The sequence below is a fragment of the Poecile atricapillus genome, chromosome 5 (genome assembly GCF_030490865.1).
Source record: "Poecile atricapillus isolate bPoeAtr1 chromosome 5, bPoeAtr1.hap1, whole genome shotgun sequence".
NCBI lineage: Eukaryota > Metazoa > Chordata > Aves > Passeriformes > Paridae > Poecile > Poecile atricapillus.
The window spans coordinates 12,322,489-12,340,879 of record NC_081253.1 but is presented as its reverse complement, the minus strand read 5'-3'; the positions used below and the strand labels follow the sequence as shown (position 1 = coordinate 12,340,879).

General features: G+C 34.9%; 1 protein-coding gene across 5 annotated transcripts in view; it reads left to right on the top strand.

Annotated features, from left to right (window-relative positions):
• The window catches only part of PTPN4 (protein tyrosine phosphatase non-receptor type 4), a 111,927-nt gene that overhangs the window by 79,810 nt on the left and 13,726 nt on the right, over positions 1-18,391 (top strand). For 4 of the 5 annotated variants that reach the window (XM_058839352.1, XM_058839349.1, XM_058839351.1 and 1 more), the window contains exons 14-23: positions 1,657-1,791; positions 3,012-3,170; positions 7,611-7,770; positions 10,663-10,746; positions 10,832-10,888; positions 12,196-12,352; positions 13,875-14,041; positions 15,505-15,595; positions 15,683-15,744; positions 16,512-16,658. In XM_058839352.1, coding sequence (XP_058695335.1) covers positions 1,657-1,791; positions 3,012-3,170; positions 7,611-7,770; positions 10,663-10,746; positions 10,832-10,888; positions 12,196-12,352; positions 13,875-14,041; positions 15,505-15,595; positions 15,683-15,744; positions 16,512-16,658 — 1,219 coding nt within the window. Of the gene's footprint in view, positions 1-1,656; positions 1,792-3,011; positions 3,171-7,610; positions 7,771-10,662; positions 10,747-10,831; positions 10,889-12,195; positions 12,353-13,874; positions 14,042-15,504; positions 15,596-15,682; positions 15,745-16,511; positions 16,659-18,209; positions 18,329-18,391 lie in introns of all 5 variants that reach the window. The other variant, XR_009277707.1, reaches the window with a different exon arrangement.

Sequence of the window (18,391 nt, the reverse complement as noted above, 5' to 3'; positions counted from 1 at the left end):
ACTTTTCCCCCAGGTGGAATAACACCTGAAACAGTATTATTTGGAAAAGCCCATCTGGTTTAACTGTCTGAAACTTGTCAGCTGTTACTCAGTAAGACTTTAGAGCAACAAAGCAGAATGCAATACGTGTTTAGAACTGCTTAGTGGGGTAAAAATAAAAATAAACCCTCTGCAAGCATACCACCACTCCATCACTGTCAAACAATGTTGACATCTTACTCATTTCTGTATGAGCTTCTTCATGAAGCTTATTCAATATAATGTTTGGTTGGTTTTTGTTGTTGACTTTTTTGATAGTGTTAAGGTGGTGACTTGCACTGAGTTTTATGTTTTCTGAGAAGCAAAAATGCATTTGTAACCAAGTTTCTCATTTTCAGAGGATGTAGTTTGTGTGCGTTAATTCCTAAATTTCTTGAAGTTCCTTCTTTCTGGAGTTGCTCTTTCAGTAAACCAATAATAATGATGATAAAGAACAGTTACCATGTGTCACAAGGACAGTGAAGGCAGAAATTAGTTTTTGATGTGAGTGTATGAAGCTGTACTACTCATACAATAATATGTTGTCACCATATTGTGTAAAGCTGGAGAATTTAATGAATGAATATGGAGGCAAATAGAAATTAAATTATCATGTCACAAAAGATTGAAATATCACTGGAAGGAAAGAGGGTTAGGTAATGTTCGAGAAGAAATCTGAACTGTGTAGCACCATCAAAGCAGTAGAAGTAAAAACCCAGTAACACGAAATATACAAGACATGTACAGATCGTTTAAAAGTATTTTTATTGTTAGCTGAAGAATTTTCAGTTGAAAACAACAAACTATGAAAGTCTGGGTATGTTTAGTTGTAGGATGACTGAACTATCCAATGCAATGCTAGGAAAAAAGCAGCCACAGATGATTCATTTGATGCTTTCCAATATAAAAGGAAAATGTAGTATTTCATAAGAGATTGCAAGTATAGTTTCATTTGTGCTGAAAAAATAAGTGAAAGAGATTGTAGGCATCCTGGAATGACTGGAGAATGGGATTCTGTTACCCACAAAGAAGTTCAAATAATTAAATAATATTGCATCTGCCTGACAAGTGACAAAGCAGGTTCTGGGAAAAAACATGTCATCTTGATGGAAATTCCTGATGTCTAAACAAAATTTTGTAACACTGTTGCCATGTTGTTGATTATCTCGCTTTCAGTTCTTGAAAGTATTTGGGAGTTTTTTGGCCACCTCAATGTTTTCATTGAGGTGGCTAAAAAGTTGTGTTACTTAGAGGGGTTTTTTTTGCTTGTTTATTTGTTTTGTTTTGTTCTACATTTTTCAAGTTCAGCTCTCCCAATGATTATGCTGTTTTGAGTCAGACTGTGTTTGAGGCATTATAAGTTCAGTGAGTTCACATTCTGTCTTACCTATCTCCCTCACAGCCAACAGTAGTTTATTACTATTTCAATTGCATTCTTTTCAAAGTACAGTAAATGAAATACAGTAGATGGAGAAAATTCAGAACTGCCCATGTAAATACAGCTTTGAATTATTACTTCTTTCTTACATATCATTTGGTTTCCTATGATAGAACATCAGTTTCATTGTGGTGAGTTTTATGTAATTTTGTTCTTGCATCATACAATTTTTGGTTAGACATTTTACTTTTTTCTTCTAGATCCCCCAGTAAACCCTTGGCACGGAAAGTAATGAGTGGGATGGATTGGGAAGTAGTGAGTAGGAACTCACTGTCTGATGATAGGTTGGAAACCCAGAGCCTCCCGTCACGGTCTCCACCTGGAACCCCAAATCAGTGAGTAGCATCAAATTTCTCCCTACAAGTGACTCTATACCTCTAACGTGAGTGACCTACTTGTGTAATAAAAGGATTAATGTGTTACATACACAAATAGCTTCAAAAAATCTGTGCCAAATGATTCTCTGTAATACGTAGCTTCAGATTCAAACAAAGTTTTTAGTTTTTAGGTACTTCTCACTTGACCTATGTAAAGTGTAGAATGTATCACACTACCCTAAATTTAAGAGTCTGAGTTTTCTCAAACACAGTTAAAACTAAGTTGTTAATTTGGTTAAAAAAAAAAAAAAAGACCCCAATGATAAAATCTATGTGATATTTTTAAAAATAATTTATTTTGTTTAATACTATTTTTTAAAACATTGAAGTAAATTACTTAATTGGAAATCCTTGCAGATTTATTCCTCTCAATTTTTCTGTCTTTCCTTCCAGTGTTCACTCTTTTCACATGATAGAGCCTTCTGTTTTAAGTTAGTGAAAAAAAATTCCAGATTTCTTTTGGAAGGTGACTAGTTTTCTCAGTGTGCTGACTCTTGCTTAAGAATCAGTATTACTCAATGTTGTATTACATAAACAACAAGATTTTAAGATTCTGCAGCATATTATTCACAAGATTAATGTTGTAAATACCTGTAGCATTTAAAAATTACTGAAAAATTGTGTAATAATGATGTTTAAAGCATAACAAAATAAATCATACATGTTTAAAAGGTATTTTAGTATTGTCGTGCTAGTTTTCAAATGGGAAAATACTGGATTCCAGAAATGATAAGACACTCAGTGCAAAACTTATGATTCTTCTAGGCAAAGATGCAGTGGATAAATTGTTCATCTTAATGAAGTCCGGTTAACTTCTGCCATGGGCAGAGTCAGGATTTGTCTTCTTAGGAATCCCTTTTCTTGCTGACTGGGCTGTGAGCTTGTTCATTTGACCATAATGGTTTCAGGCTTCTTTAACTAAAAGTAAATAAATTTTTAAAATAGCCCTTAGTGTTTATTAAAATAATTTTTGAACACTTAAAAAAATTAAATACATGTTGATCTGGCAACATAATTCTGTCAGTGATTTTTGAAATTTTAATAAAAATACATGTATGAACATGTGCTTGCACTGAGAGGAAATAATTTTTCAGCATCCCATTTTAGTGGGCAGTATCAGAAATGTAGATTAACAATGATATTCTTGTCACATTGCACCACTCTGCTTTTCTTCTTAGTCGCAACTCTGCATTCACTCAAGAAGGAGCCCGGTTACGACCCTCTTCAGTTGGACATTTAGTAGATCATGTGGTTCACACCTCTCCAAGTGAAGTATTTGTAAACCACAGATCTCCATCCTCCACCCAGGCCAACAGCATCATACTGGAATCATCCCCGTAAGTTCTGCTCTTACCACGCCACTGTAGCACGCAGGGCTTCTGAAGTGAAGTCAGAAATCTTGGCCTTGAAGAATTTATTGTTAAATGTGGGGTCAGGGAGAGCCAGGTAATCTAATAAAAGGGGGGCTCTTATTTAGGGAGTATTAGTGTAGGTCTTATGGTGAGAAAGAGCTTGATACAGAAGTGAAGACCTGTGTCTGACATATTCCAGGTTCAGGATTGCAATCCCCACCAACCCAAGCTGTGGGTTTGCTGTAATGTGACCATCAGTGTCTGGATGTGGAACCAAAAGTTGGGGTTTTGATAGAATTTAAGAATGATTTTAATTCCCACAAGTTTGGAAATGGTGCTTTTTGTCAAGGCACAGAACTGAGTTTACTACATAGCCAAAAGACCTTTTTGTCACCCCAGCATTTGGACATTGCTAGTGTATTTGGTATATTGTTAAAGTGTTTATTTTTTTTAAGCTGACACTGTCAGGCCTTTTTTGTTGGTTTTTTTCCCCCTAATTATGCTGAATATTCTTTATACTGCAAGCTTACTTACTATAAGGTACAATGGGCATAATTAAATCTCTTCTTGTGTATTGGATCCAGAAGGAAGACAAACAAAAAAAACGGCTGAGTTATTCAAAGATACTGAAATACTCAATAAATTGTGTTGAGAGTACAGATTAATTGGGAAAAATATTGCAATATATACCGTTTTATCACCACCACTGTACCCTCTTAGTGTAGCTGTACATGTAATGCCAAATATGCCCTCATAATTTTATATAGTAATCCCTGTTAGCAGGGAAATTGTGCAAACGGTTTCAAAACCAATTGAGAACTGTTAAGCAGAACATACCTAATTACATGTTTATAAACAAATGGTATGTCTCAGGAAAAATTACTCTGGGAAGCTGTTTAAATACAGTGTTAAAACCTGGCTTAGACTGACTGTACTTTCAGTTTTGACAACTATATGTAATTTTTAGGAGGGAAATAAAATACAAAACAGTTGAAGTTTTATAAAATAGCAGATGATGCTTTTTACTATAGGCTACAGTAGTTAACGTTTGACCCTCAGTTACTTAACTTTCAGGGTTATGTAATAGTAATTTGACCTAGTCATGTAAATTCTCCTTTTTTTGGTGGACTTTTTAACATATTCATATGTCAAAGGGCTCTCAGAACTGGAACAGTCATGAATCTCTTCTCATATTAGAGTTTTTTTGTCCAAAGGCCACACAGGGTCAGGTTCCTTCTGTTCTAAGACTTCCAACTGAAGTCAGTTATGAGAAACCCTTACTGAATGACAGTGATACAGTGAAGAAAGCACAATTTCTAAATACTCTCTTTTATTCGTATGCCTTTACTTGAAGTTGTACAAGATCTTCCTGAGTGTTCTTAGGATTTGTTTATTTAGTATGTGATTTCTTGAGTAAGTCACCATAGAAATGAGTCTTAGAAAGAGAGGAAGTGGTTTTGTACAACTCCGGCCGTTCTTTTTCATGTATTTGTACTTTTTATGCCCAAGCAGAAAAAGTATTGCTCTTCCATCACTAATTGTTATGGGTTGAGTTTATGGTTTTTTTCCCTCTTGTTGGAAGCTTAAAACTAAAATTTAATATCCCACTATAGATCTCTTGTATAAGATACTTTTAAGAATGAGGTCGTTGACTTTCAAAAATACGTGAACCCCATCAAGGTTTTTTGAAGATTTAAGGTGATGTTATTGATTGAAGTTTTGCCATTTATGAAGGAAAATAGACATGATGTTCATATTAGCTATGTACTTTTAAACTATACTGTTCTACAGTCCAAAAAGCTATTTCTTAACCAATTTGACCTTTCTGACTGAAAAGATTTGAGTAGTCCGTGTGCTAATTCATCATAAACTTGTATTTATTGATCAAATTTATATGTGTGAAAAAGAGGGGCTAACCTGACTGGCAATAACTTTAGTGATTTTTTTGAGTTTGGAATCAACATAGCACAAGAAATTAACAGTCTCCATGCAGTTCAGAAGGATATTATAGCTTAGCTAATATAACCTTTAACTGAACGTCTTTTCTCCATCTGCATATCCTATTCAACACTGAATTGAGAGATAGTGCTTGTAGTTCCCTGAGGTAGTTATAACCTCAGATTCCAAGAGCACGTGATAAGTGCTTAGTTTAATAAATTTATGGGGGTGTGTATGGAACTTTTGCTAAATATATTTAAAAGATCAGACCGGATATCTGTAACAAAAATACCCAAAGCTCCAGTGCCAGGGTCTGTGTGTTATTTTATTATTATGTAAATTGCTGAATTCAGTAACAGAGAGCTGCTTTGCCTGCAAAATAGGCTGCTTTCACTGCCATTGTCTGAGCATTCATAAGGAAATTCAAAGCTGACTGGGCAAATATAAAGCGGTGAAGTTTATGCCCAAGGCTTGATTGTTAGTTCTCACAATTCATTATGTTAATATATTACAGTACTTGCATTGCTGCTTGTAAAATGCTCATTTAAGTAACTTTTTAAATCTTTTCTATAAGTTTGTGTGTTCGGTAGGAATTTATTTGTGTTTGTTGACATGTATGTACAGACATCTAGTCAAACATAAGATCCATCTTCTGCTTTTATCAGAATAACTTCTTTTGTGTTTCTATTCATGTTTTCTGTTCCTTTTTTTCTTTGGTTTGAAACTCTCAGGAGTAATTGTTTTCAGGAAAATACATAACTTAAAAGACTGAGTAATCTGTGCTGGCCAGACTTGAATGAATGCATAGGCAGTTAAAAATCTCTGGGTGACCTTTGTAAGTTGATGTCTAAATAGTTTATAGCTGCCTTGCAGATTTGTTTTGCAAATGTTGACAATCATCATATTTTTCTCTCCACAAAAATGAATTTAGAAAAGCTGCTTATCTTGAAAAATGAAATGTGCTCTTTTTTCTGTTACTTGCACTGAGAAGTGTTAAGAAATACTATTTTTCTTCCCAACTGTGTTTTGAACATGAGGTTCTTCAGACATCAGACTGAATAATTAGTACTTTTTTTTTTCTTTTAACACTTCATGAAAAAAATATTTTCTGAAAGTTGAAATAAAGCAGAAAAATAGAGAAAAATATTGTTGGAATCTTTTTGAATGTGCTGTTTTCTTGCATACACTGACAAAAATGTTACTAGTTTTGTTTTCTAAGAATATTGACTAATTTTTTTAGAACTGAAGCAGAAAATGTTTGGCATTTCAAAGTGAAGTGTTCTATTTCCCAGTTTTCATGCTTTTTGAAAGAGGTTCATCCTTTTTTTTTTAAAGCAGAATACTCTGGGTTTTTTTATTTTTGAACATGTATCCGGGAACTGCCTTTCTGAATTGCCTAGAGACAAATTTTATGGTGTGGAGTTTGATGTGTGCCTTAGGTTTTCAGATTTGCTGCAACTTGAAACCTTGTGCAGTCTTATATTGAGCGTCTTGCCCTGCTACCAGTTCACTGAGGTGAGACTACTGAATACACTAGAGCTGCTCACATGTGGTTTGGAGGGAGTTATGTGATGAGTTACCACTACAGCTTGCTGATAACAAAAGGAGCAGTGTCCTGCTTTTGCCTCTGGGAGTGTCCAGCCCTGAGATAAAACAGAGGACCCAGGCTTGTCCAAAAAATATTTTTGTTTGCTTGGTGTATGGTGCCTTACATAGTCAAGGGAGGAGCACCAGTTCTTCAAGGAAGAAGCCAGGGATGTGGGTGAAAGAACAGACACCCCTATTTTTGATAGTAGCGTTCTGTTTAGATTTAGCTATAACCTGTAAGCTCATTTTTGATGGTTTATGGATCTGGTATCGGTGGGCTGTTGTCTGAAATTGCTAAATGACTTAATAGCACCTTATAATGGGGCGCCTGTGGAGGATGACATATCCTGCTGGTATTTAGAAACTGGCATTCAAACCAAGTTAATGGGAACTGTGAGCTCACTGCCCTTTTGAGCGTTTCCAAATGCTTTTTTTATTTCTTAAATATGAATCCATATAATGAAAGATGAATCATATATTTATGTAATACAAATTACACAGTTAAGCTTTTATTCCAAGAGGACTAACAAAAGGAAATTCTCCATATTATACAAAAGCACAGAGAGCATTTTTATTAATCTAGAATGGAGTGCTTGCAGATCAGAAGTAGTGGATTAAGCATGCTAAAACCATTTTATAAAAGGTCATAGGTAAAAGATGAACTTGCTGGTTGTGTGTACAGTTACTTGTCAAGAAAAATTCTGCAACAGGTTTAAACATAGGCTGCCATTATATTCTACTGCAGTACATTTTTGAGGTTCTGAAAATACAGAGATACAGAGAGATGCTAATCTCGCAAACTCTCAAGTTTCTTCTAACATTTTCAGTTTATTTGCAGCCCTGAAAGATCTGTCAATATCTCGTGATTGTTCCACTTCATACTTCTGTTTTGGTATTTAGATCTCAGGAGACTCCTATGGATGGGCAGCCTCCAGCATTACCACCCAAACAATTTAAAAAGAACAGTTGGAACCAAATTCATCATTCACACTCACAGCAAGAACTGGATAACCATATTAATGAAACATTTGATGTTCCTGCATCACCTGAAAAATCCACTGTAAGTTTTTTGATCCAGTTGAATCATTCTCCTTTTTATCAGAATTATGGTCCTATTTTACACGAGCTTGGTTCTGAAGCTTTTCAGAGCTGCTGTGTTGGTGCGTTACCTTGCAACATTTCTGTTACCCCTGCTGTCCCTCCACTGGGTCCTGTTGGTTCTACTCCAGCTGCAGGGGAGTGCTTTGTCAGTTGACAGCAAATCACCACATTGGGATGGTTATGCAAACATTTTGAGCATTAGCTTTTCAGCACACGCAGAAATTTCTACCTGACCTCCTCTTTGAGCAGTCATTTGCCATCAGTTTTAAAGAAGACATTGCTGATGTTTAATCTAGCTTTAGCTAAAAAGCTAAACCTGAAAATGCTTACCAGCTTCTAGAGTGGTTTTATTAGGAGAAGATTCTTGAGTCTGTGGTTGCATTTGTCATCAAAATTTTCAAGGAAAAGACTATCAAGAGGCCTGTGACAGCAAATACAAAAATATGAGCAAATGTTTTTTCCATAACCAAGAATGTGTGAGATGAGTAAGATAGTCAGTTGATTGTCTGACTGAGAGATCTCCCTGATAATTTTTGTGGTTTTTGTCCTTTCAGAAGTTTTCCAGTGGTTCTAGATTTTATACTGATGTGAACATTATAGAAACAAGAAACATGTTGCAGGATGGGAAAACATCCAGATGTAGCAAATACTGTGTAAACAGTGTTATCAACCTCAAGCATTCAAAATTGAGTCACCTCCCCAAACTGATATTTAGAAATGTCTTAGTTTATTTTTTTTACATAAAAATATCGTTCTCTCTGGCTTTATAACCAAGTTAACCTTATACCAAAGATTCCCATAAACTCCCTGTTTAATTTCATAGTTGGGGTCTTAATGAAAGACTCAAAAGTGGAAGTTTTAAATTTTTGAGTGTTTTGGGAAAGTTGTAAAATTTTTTGGTTTAATTAAATAATGAAACAGAATCTGTAACAGCTTTGTCTTCAGCTGGTACTTACCTGAGTCACATTGAAGTACTGTTCTGTTTTGAAAGATAACGTTACTTTAGTCATCAATTTTTTCTGCCCTGCATTCAGTTATCTTTACCAAATTGACAAAAATAACTTTCACTTGCTTTTTTAACTCCTTTTAGTTCTGCAAAACCAACACAGCTGTGTGAATGAGATGGTTTTTTTTCTGTGCATTGTCAGTGTGATTGTTTGCTGTGCTCCAGTGGGACACATTTATGCAGTCTTGCTGAAGGCAGTGCACTGTTGTGATTGAACATCTAATTTAGTCTGCTGATGAATTTTTATTTTGAGGATTGCAAAAGAAGGAACGTAGCATGACTGAAATTTTTGGAACGCTGTTTTGTTTCAAAATTGCTTTTCTGACCGGAATTCATGTTCCTGCACCACTAAAGTCTTCTGCTGTTCCATCTCAAATATTTTAAAGAAAACCCCTCACCATTTTGACTTCGTAGAGCTATCGAATTTCCTTTGTCTGTTGCTTGTATGGAGAGTGTGTGTAGAAAGGTAGTGGGACACATATGGGAATGACAGCTTTTTACTCCCTCTGCAATCCCTAAGTATCTAGTCTGAGAATGTCAGAAGTACTTGAAAACAGGTGTGGTCAAACTCCCTTCAGTCAAATACATTAATGATGGCATACAGTGCTCTCTGCACATTTTGCTTTATAAACTTCTGCTCAAAATAACATCCTAAAGCAGGAGATTAGCATTTCCTTTCTGTCTGGGAAATGCAGTGGCACAAAAGCTGCCAAACACTGCCAGTGAACACTTGGTTGATGTTCATTCTGCCTGATCTCCCACACCAGTGAGCATAGGCTGAAATGATTGACATATGATTAGGCTTCCTAAGACCCTTCCTTTTAATCAACATTTCTTGTGTCATTGTTTTCCCAAATTTTTCACTTTTTCATTACTATGAATGCAATTAGCAAATTTTATTTTAACCAAGAACAGAAGACACCTGCAACTGAGTTAACTTCTAATGAGCCGAGTTCTGCAGATTTCTTTAACCTAGTGAAACTCCATGTTCTGAACTTTCTAACATATAAAAATACTTGCGCTTCTAAGTTGTTTTTTTATTTTTCTGAGTATCTTCTGCTCTGCTGTAACTGGTAACATTGAAAACTTTTTTGAAATACATTTCTTTATTACTTTGCATCCTCTCTAGAAGAACTATAGAAATACTAGCTAATGTTCAGTCTGTGAAATAAATATAGACAGGGACCAACTAAAAATCACTTCAATGCCACTAAGTTGGTATTTTTCAGATTAAAAAGGTAGCTAGTATTCCTCAGGTTATTGGCATTTCCTTTATCATTGTTTTTGTCATCCAAATAAAACCAAGAAAAAAGCAGCTAAAATTTTCAGAGTTAAATCAGTGCAGAGCATTTGTCACACCTCATACTCTACTCTACTAGACTGGAAATAGAGTAAGGGGCTGGGAACCAGGATTTCCTTGCTTACTGCTGGCATATTGCTATTAATAGAAACAAAAGGACGCCTTGAATTATCATCCTTTTCATTGTATTACATTCTTACTGCAGCTCTTCACTGTGGTCTTAATTTAAATGAATTTAAGACATTTCCATTTAGTAAGCTGTTTTTATTAGAGTTTTAATGCCAGTTAGTTTTTTCTAATATTCTTTGTTACTTTGAGCATGCTTTGACAGAACAGAACTTTAACTTCGTTATGTCCAAGACTCTTAAGTGTGTAATTTTTCTCTTTTATAAAAACCCAAGATGTTTGTGTTCTTGCTTGATATTTTCTCAAGTGTCCAGGAGCAATTATGTGGTAAGGAGACTGCAGAATTATTAGATACAATAGCCTCAAAATCTAACTGTGAACAAAATATATACTAATATAATATAACTTTTGTCTATTAGCCTAATGGTGGTGTCCCTCATGACAATCTTGTTATGATCAGAATGAAACCAGATGAAAATGGAAGGTTTGGCTTCAATGTAAAGGTAACATTACTTCTATTCCTTTTATGTTTACTAAGGTTATTTTCTGACATTTAGGCTTTCTTACTAATTTGCTTTGTTTTTAAAGGGTGGATATGACCAGAAGATGCCGGTAATAGTGTCCAGGGTAGCTCCAGGAACACCTGTAAGTTATCAAAAAAACAGACTTGGTAACAATACTGTGTATCTTGGAGGATGTAATGAAAATTATAGATTATTTCATAGCTGACTATAAAAATTAGTTTTCACTACATTATCAGAACAAAGTAAGAATGTGATGGGGCTGTATAACATATTTTTTTATTTCTTCATATTTTTTTAAGTTCTTCAATCCTCAAAAAGTATTTTTTCCTACTGAAACAAAGTTTAATTTCTGAAAATTACAGGACGTTACAGATGCTCAGTATGCACTGGTACTTGAGCTGTGCCATCCTAAAAATACTTTTACTTTATTGCTTTTTTTAGATATAGACATTCAGTAATTTCACATAAATTACATATTGAAAGAGTGTTAAAAATAACTAAAATAGCAAATGTCTTACTTTAGTGACAGATGTAGCTGAGTAAAGCCAAGAAGTAGATTAAAACCAGACATTATGAATCATTCATCAGGTCTGATTGTGTGTTGTTACTGATGTTTAGTGACTATAAGATTGTCTCCAAACTAGACACAATATTTGTCAATTTATTGTCAGAAATACTGACCTGGTATTCAGCTGACTGGAGTCAGCTCTGTTGATACCTGTTAGAGTGGAGTTAACCATTTCTTTTCCTTTTTTTGTTTGTTTTTTTTTTTTACTCTTTGAAAGTATTGAAATGTTTGCCAAAACCGTTGTTCTCCTGAAATACTTAATAACATATATAATAATTGGTTTTAAACATTCACTCTGTAGAGAGAAGATAGCTGGTGATGGCTTGTGCTCTTTCTTTTCTGCAATGATGTTTAGACTGTGATTATAATAACAATTTTTATCACCTGATTCCTCTCTCTGGGATTACTGGGAGTTGTGCATTGTTTTTTGCCATTACCATTGTAATAATTCAGACCTGAAGCATTTAAGCCCATGAAATTGGTTTGGACACGGTTTTGCCATGTTTCTCCCCTCCCTTCAAAGATAAAAACATCCTGCTTTTTAATTGCCTATATAAAAGGTGATTCAAACAGATGAGCTTTCTGCATCAGCTGAGGGGTACAGTAGCAGCTGCTGAAAGACATGTTACAGTGCCAGTCACTTCCCAGCTGCACATGGGAATGGCACTGCCTGTGTATTGTGTAACACTTGGATTTATCACTTGAATGCAGTGCAGCGCACAAAGCAACGCGGCTGTTAGGATTTGAGAGCCTTAGTATAGTTAGTTTAAGGTAAAGTTTAAGTTGAAGTTATTTTAAGGTAAGAAATCGGTAATGGCTTGTGTTACAGATGACTTTGTGTTTTTCCCTGAACCTTGCAGGCTGATCTGTGTGTCCCTCGTTTGAATGAAGGGGACCAGGTTGTACTGATTAACGGCAGAGATATAGCAGAGCATACCCATGACCAAGTTGTAATGTTTATTAAAGCTAGCTGTGAGAGACACTCAGGGGAACTTGTGCTCCTAGTTCGACCCAATGGTGAGTGACTTGTACATCATAATTAAAAATAAAAATCCACACCCTGCTTTCATTATCTAACCTCCATTTAGTGTCCCTAGGATGGAATGTTTAACCTGTAAAAAATAACTCCCTTTCCTGAAAAGGAATTGTGGCAACACAGTGTATTGATCCAATAATCTAAGGAGTTGTGTATAACTAAGTTTTGAAAGCTAATAAAAAAAGTCAGATATCAAGTATTTCTAACAGAAAGCTAATTTAAATTTTTTTCTCACTCTCGTTGATAAAAATGTCCAGAAAGCTATATAGATATTGAATATATTTCTTGAATATATTTCATAAGGTTATTGTTATTCCCTTCAGGAAAATTTAAACCAAACACAAACCAAAAACCCTTCACCAAATATTCAGTGTTTGGGTGACTTTGGAGGTCAGTATATACAAAATCCTTCCATACGTTTTTAAAACAATCCAAAACCACTGGTAACATTTCTGTTTGAGGAGTCTTAGTAGAAGTGCTAAAATGCAGTGTAAATAAAAGCTTATGCAATGTGTTCACAAAATACACTGTTGGATAATAGCCAGCAGATGGGCACTGGATTTAATTCTGCAGCACTTCCTAACTACAGTAGAGTTGGAGAGGAAAAAGCAAAATGAAAAATATTGCTGCTTAATTGGAATAATTGAAATTACTTTTGCAGAGTAACTCATCCACCTCATAAAAATTTTTCCCTTATTCACTAATCTGCACTTCCCACTTACATGTGCTGTCATTCTGTGTGTTAAGTTCTCTTGCAGCTTTTGTGTACTTACTTTTTTTTGCAGACAAAATTATAAGCTTTCTTTGCAAATTTTCTAAAACAAACTAACTTTCCCCTTATGTGTTGGTTGTCTTTGAATTTTGGATGAATACATGTGAGTTGTAGAAGTCAAGAGTTGCCAGTTTCCTTCTTTGTAGTGATGTGATATTATTTATAATTATAATTTATAATTTAAAAACAAGCTTTTGAACGGCATATGTCTGTTATATGTAGCACAGGATGCATATTATTTCTGTGCTTACAGGCAAAGCACACATAGTGCATAGATAGCTTTATAATGCCATGTATTAACTGCAATTTTCTCAGGTGGTCTGCACATCTTGCTCTATTAACTGAAGCCTAGAATGAGTTCTAAATGAATTGTAAGAAAAATGTAAATGCAGCTGTAGTGATATCAGAGGCATGATGTGAGAATCTGAGATTAGAGTGTTATATCAGACAAGACAGGGTATAATGTGAGTTTTAATCAAAATTTTAGCTGTCAATGATGGGCTTTCACTTAAAATTACTACTACACAAAAAAAAAAAAATATATTGTGGATTATAATGATCAGTAAAGGCTTCCTGTCTTTGCTAAGGGGGACTCAAATCAATGTACTAATAAATGTGGATTTTTCTACAGGAGAAATGTAGTGGTTTTGCTATTTTAAATAAATTACTTACAGCTAACTTTAGTGAAACAGTGTCTTCAGTCAGAGCATTCACACCTTTGCTTGTTCTAGCTGTCTATGATGTTGTGGAAGAGAAGCTGGAGAGCGAGCCTGATTTTCAGTACATCCCTGAGAAATCTCCACTTGATGGTGTCCATCAAGATGATAATGCTCTGAGGGAATCCATGATTCAGTTAGCAGAGGGGCTTATCACTGGAACTGTCTTGGCTCAGTTTGATGTAAGTACTATACTGCCTGGAGCTGGTTCCAAGTCTTTTGGGATAGCAATTATTTTAAACAGAGCAGATTTCAGTTAAATTTCAGTACAGTCGGCATCCTTTAGCAAAACAAATGTCTTACACTCTCAAAAGGAAAACAACCAAGGAAAAACTCAATCCTGTATTGTATGTCTTAAGAATACCTAATTTTAGCTTTTCATTTTATAAATAGCTTTATTGATTACTTACACTTTTTGTGGTTAGCAGGGACATACTAATAAAATACTTTCATAAAGATGAAGGCTGAAGAATGTCTACCAAAATATGTATTCTGTACTCAGTCCTTCATTCCATACCCAAGTTGCTGTAGAAACTGAATGACACTGAGCTGTTGACATTCTATGGGCATTGTCAATAAGGGAAGGTAAAATAACCAATGGAAAATATTGCCCTAATGTTAAAGGTTAATGTAACTGTGTATTTTGTAAATAGTTGATTTTACTGACATATTTCAGAACAGTACTGCATTTTCTGCGAGGCATTAAGCTGCTGCTAACCATGGTCTTTCTTCAGCACTGACTTGTGCCTTGGTGATATCCATCTTAAATACATAAGAACGAGTGGCTTAAAGCAGGAAACAATAGTCTGCAGAACACAGCAGTGCAAATTCTGTGAACTCCTCACCAAATGGAGACCTAGCATTATATTTTCCAACATATATTTATAGAATATATTTTATATGCTATTCTTTAAGAACTTTGGTAAAACTTCCTTTTATATTTAGAAAGAGTAGATTTTTTTCGAAGTTCTTTCAAATTCTGCTTTAATGGAAGTTTTCATTCTCCCTAGCAAGTTCAATGTGTCAAACGTTTTTAAACTAATTTTTTTGAACCTGCATCATTTCACTGATATTTTTTGTAGCACAAGGGTTGTGGCAATGCATGACCTAAGGCATGAAAGGGCATGAACCTCTCAAAGGCAATTTTGTTCAGGACAAGTGAAAGGTAACCAGGATTTGTTCTTCAGTTATTGGAATACAGAAGGACATCTGGGGAAAAAACCCAAAAACTCTGACTGAAACAAGTGCCATGTAGGTAGATACCTATACTCACATACATACATACACAACATAATCTGCTTGCCCCTGATGACCAAGTGGGATGTCAATACCAGTGAATTTATTTACCACTATACAATACTTTTTCTCTGGATCAGTGTTCTAGTGGAAGCTTGAAATTTAATGTTCACTTTGTCTTTAAACAAATTTTGGTTACATTTTGGTCATTTTCAGTGATCCCAGAGCACAACTAAATTTATAGTGCTTTATTTTAAAAAAAATTTTCATGTTTTGAAATGTTGAAGGTACTGTTTATTGATCCCTAGTTTATATTCTAAACAGCACCTCTTTTTAGAACTAATTCTACTTAGGCAAATAATGAATCTATTGCTCCTGTTATGTTCTGATCATCAGCTTTGTCTTTTAGCAATTGTATAGGAAAAAGCCTGGAATGACAATGTCTTGTGCCAGATTACCTCAAAACATTTCCAAAAATAGATACAGAGACATTTCGCCTTGTAAGTATTGCTATGTGTGTATATGTGCTCTAAAAGTATTTTGCTGTGGTTAGTAAATAAGTAACGTCATTCTAAAATTTTTTTCAGATGATGCTACACGGGTTATTTTAAAAAGTAATGAAGATTACATCAATGCAAATTATATAAATGTGAGTAGTATTTTTCAGAAGTGCTTCTGACATTAAGTAATTCTACAGTTTTTCAATGAAAAATTGATTTTAAAAATCTATTTTTTATAGACCTAGTTCAGGCTAGAATGGCTACTAATCCTTTAGTCAGATGATCTGAAATTTCCTGTAGATATGTTTACTTCCTAATGTTTTGTGGCACATCTTTTCATAAATGTTAAAGTCTAGCCCCACATTTAATGTGAAAAGATGCAAACTGAAGCCAGCCCTCTCCAGAGCAATTAATTTTTCTTTTCTGATTACTTTTCTGACAGTTGTGTTCAACAACAGTAAAGTTTAATTTGGCATCCGTTTTTTTTGCATCTTGTTTTTTTCATTGTTAGTAACAGCAAAATTACAGCTACGTTAGTGAAAAAACCCAGATATTAAATTCTGAGATCTGTATTTTAAAAGCTAGTGCCAAAAACCCACAGAAAGAAATATTTGCATCTGAATTATTTTCCAACTGCTCTGTCATTTCTTTTTTCAACCATTAATCTTCATTATGGCAACTATATGACTGTCAGTTCATAAGTAAAGTGTATTTGAATCTTTGTTGTAATTTTGCATGTGAAACCCTTAAAGAATTTTTATCTGTGCAAATTCATGTTTGCTAGTGTTGAAGAAATAGAATTAATGTCATGGATGCTTTTTTAAAAATTAATTACTAAACTGTAAATATCTGATGCCTGACTTCCATTTGCTGGAATTATTTCAGAAACTGAAATAATGACTTTGTCTTCTCTTAGATGGAAATCCCTTCTTCCACAATAATCAACCAGTACATTGCTTGTCAAGGTCCATTACCGAACACTTGTCCTGATTTTTGGCAGATGACTTGGGAGCAAGGCTCTTCTATGGTTGTAATGTTAACAACTCAAGTAGAACGGGGCAGAGTAAGTAAAACATTTTCTTTACATACCACTTCCATAATCTTCTGAAAAACTGAATATATTATGGTGGCATATAATATGACAAGGGGATAGGAGGAAGTGGTTTTAAACTAGAAGAGTGTAGGTAGAGTAGATACAAGGAAGACATTTTTACAATGTGGGTGGTGAAATACTGGCACAAATTGTCCAGAGAGGTTGGTGAATGTTCGTCTCTGGAAACATTGAAGGTCATATTGGATGGGGATCAGAGCAACTCAATCTAGTTGGAGATGTCCCTGCTTACTGCAGGGAGTTAGACAGGATGGCCTTAAAAAGTCCTTTCCAACCAGAACTGTTCTATCATTCTGTAACTGTTTTTCATAAGAGCAGTGCATTCCTAGTTCTTTTGCAATGATGAGTCTTAGATTTTAAACCTTCTGGTGTTGTTAGTGCAGCTAATATTTAAACTTTGTTCCATCCTGAAATGCACTTAACTCTTCATGTATTTCCTAAAGTACTTTCAGTCTGCTTTGTTTGATTCTTTACTGTAAAGTAAAACACATCTAGAATTTACCTTCATAGAATTTTTTTCTCTAAACTTCAAATGAGAGAATGCAAAAAAGTTGCATCAGTTTTGACAGAGTACTTCTTTGATATGTAGTGAGATTAATTTTTAAGGCAGCCTAACATAGCTTTGTAGTGTTAATGTCCCATGCCTGAATGGCTGTCTTATCAAGGATTTTCTTAAAACTTGAATTCTAAAATTTTCCATAAAATGTTATTCTGTGGCTATAAAGATTTGTTTAATCATGCGCAATAATCATTACCCTTCAATTTGTATATAAATGTGTTAAGAAAGAATACTAGTAATAGAGTAATTTGAGTTCAAATAAATAAAAATAATTGTGTATGGTTCTGTGAAAGGCCTCAGGTGTATTTTGTGGCATTTTTGGTTTTCATTTAAGCTGTAGCTTCTCCTTAATAGCTTTGGATTTTATGCAATTTTATCCTTTGGAGATAGGCAAAACAATCAAGTGTGGTCATACACAGAGTATAATTCCAGAGTTTTATTTGGTTTAGTCTGAAGCATTCACAGTAGCACTGGTTGGTTAAGTGTGTGGACAGAAATGACTGTCTGGAATAATAGTGTAGTGGAATTCCTCCAAATCAGGACTTCTTTCAAAGATGGATTTAGAGTGGATTGTGGCTGTTCTGATCAACTGGGACTGTAGTTCAGCTGTCTGTATATATTCTGACTTTTTAATAACTATATATTTGCTGTGAGGTCAGGGCTCTAAATAGAATTAAAATAATTGAAGGGAAGTTTCAGTGTTTTTAAACCATTTTTCAGTGACTCAATGATTGCATGATGCTGCCTGCTCCCAAATAAACATGATTAGAGGGAATTTCAGTACAAGTGCCCTTTTACTTAGTTTTTTTGCAGATCTGCTATGAACAGACTTGCAATAGCAGTTCTCTGAGGTTCCCCCACCCCTTCAATAATGATATTTGTGGAGTTCTTTGGAGAGCTGCTTAATAATGAAATAAAAGGACTTATCTGTCTTATACCCATAGGCAGACTCCCTGCTCTAAAGCTGATCATGAGGCTTCTGACATCACTATCCCACTGCATGCCGGGATGTCTCAGTGGAGCAGGAAGTCTGCAAATCTGGCTGCTCTTAAAGACTCGCCAGGTGGGTTGGAAATGCAAAAGTACACTTGAGCTGAAATTACCTCTGTCATTAGGCATTTAAGCC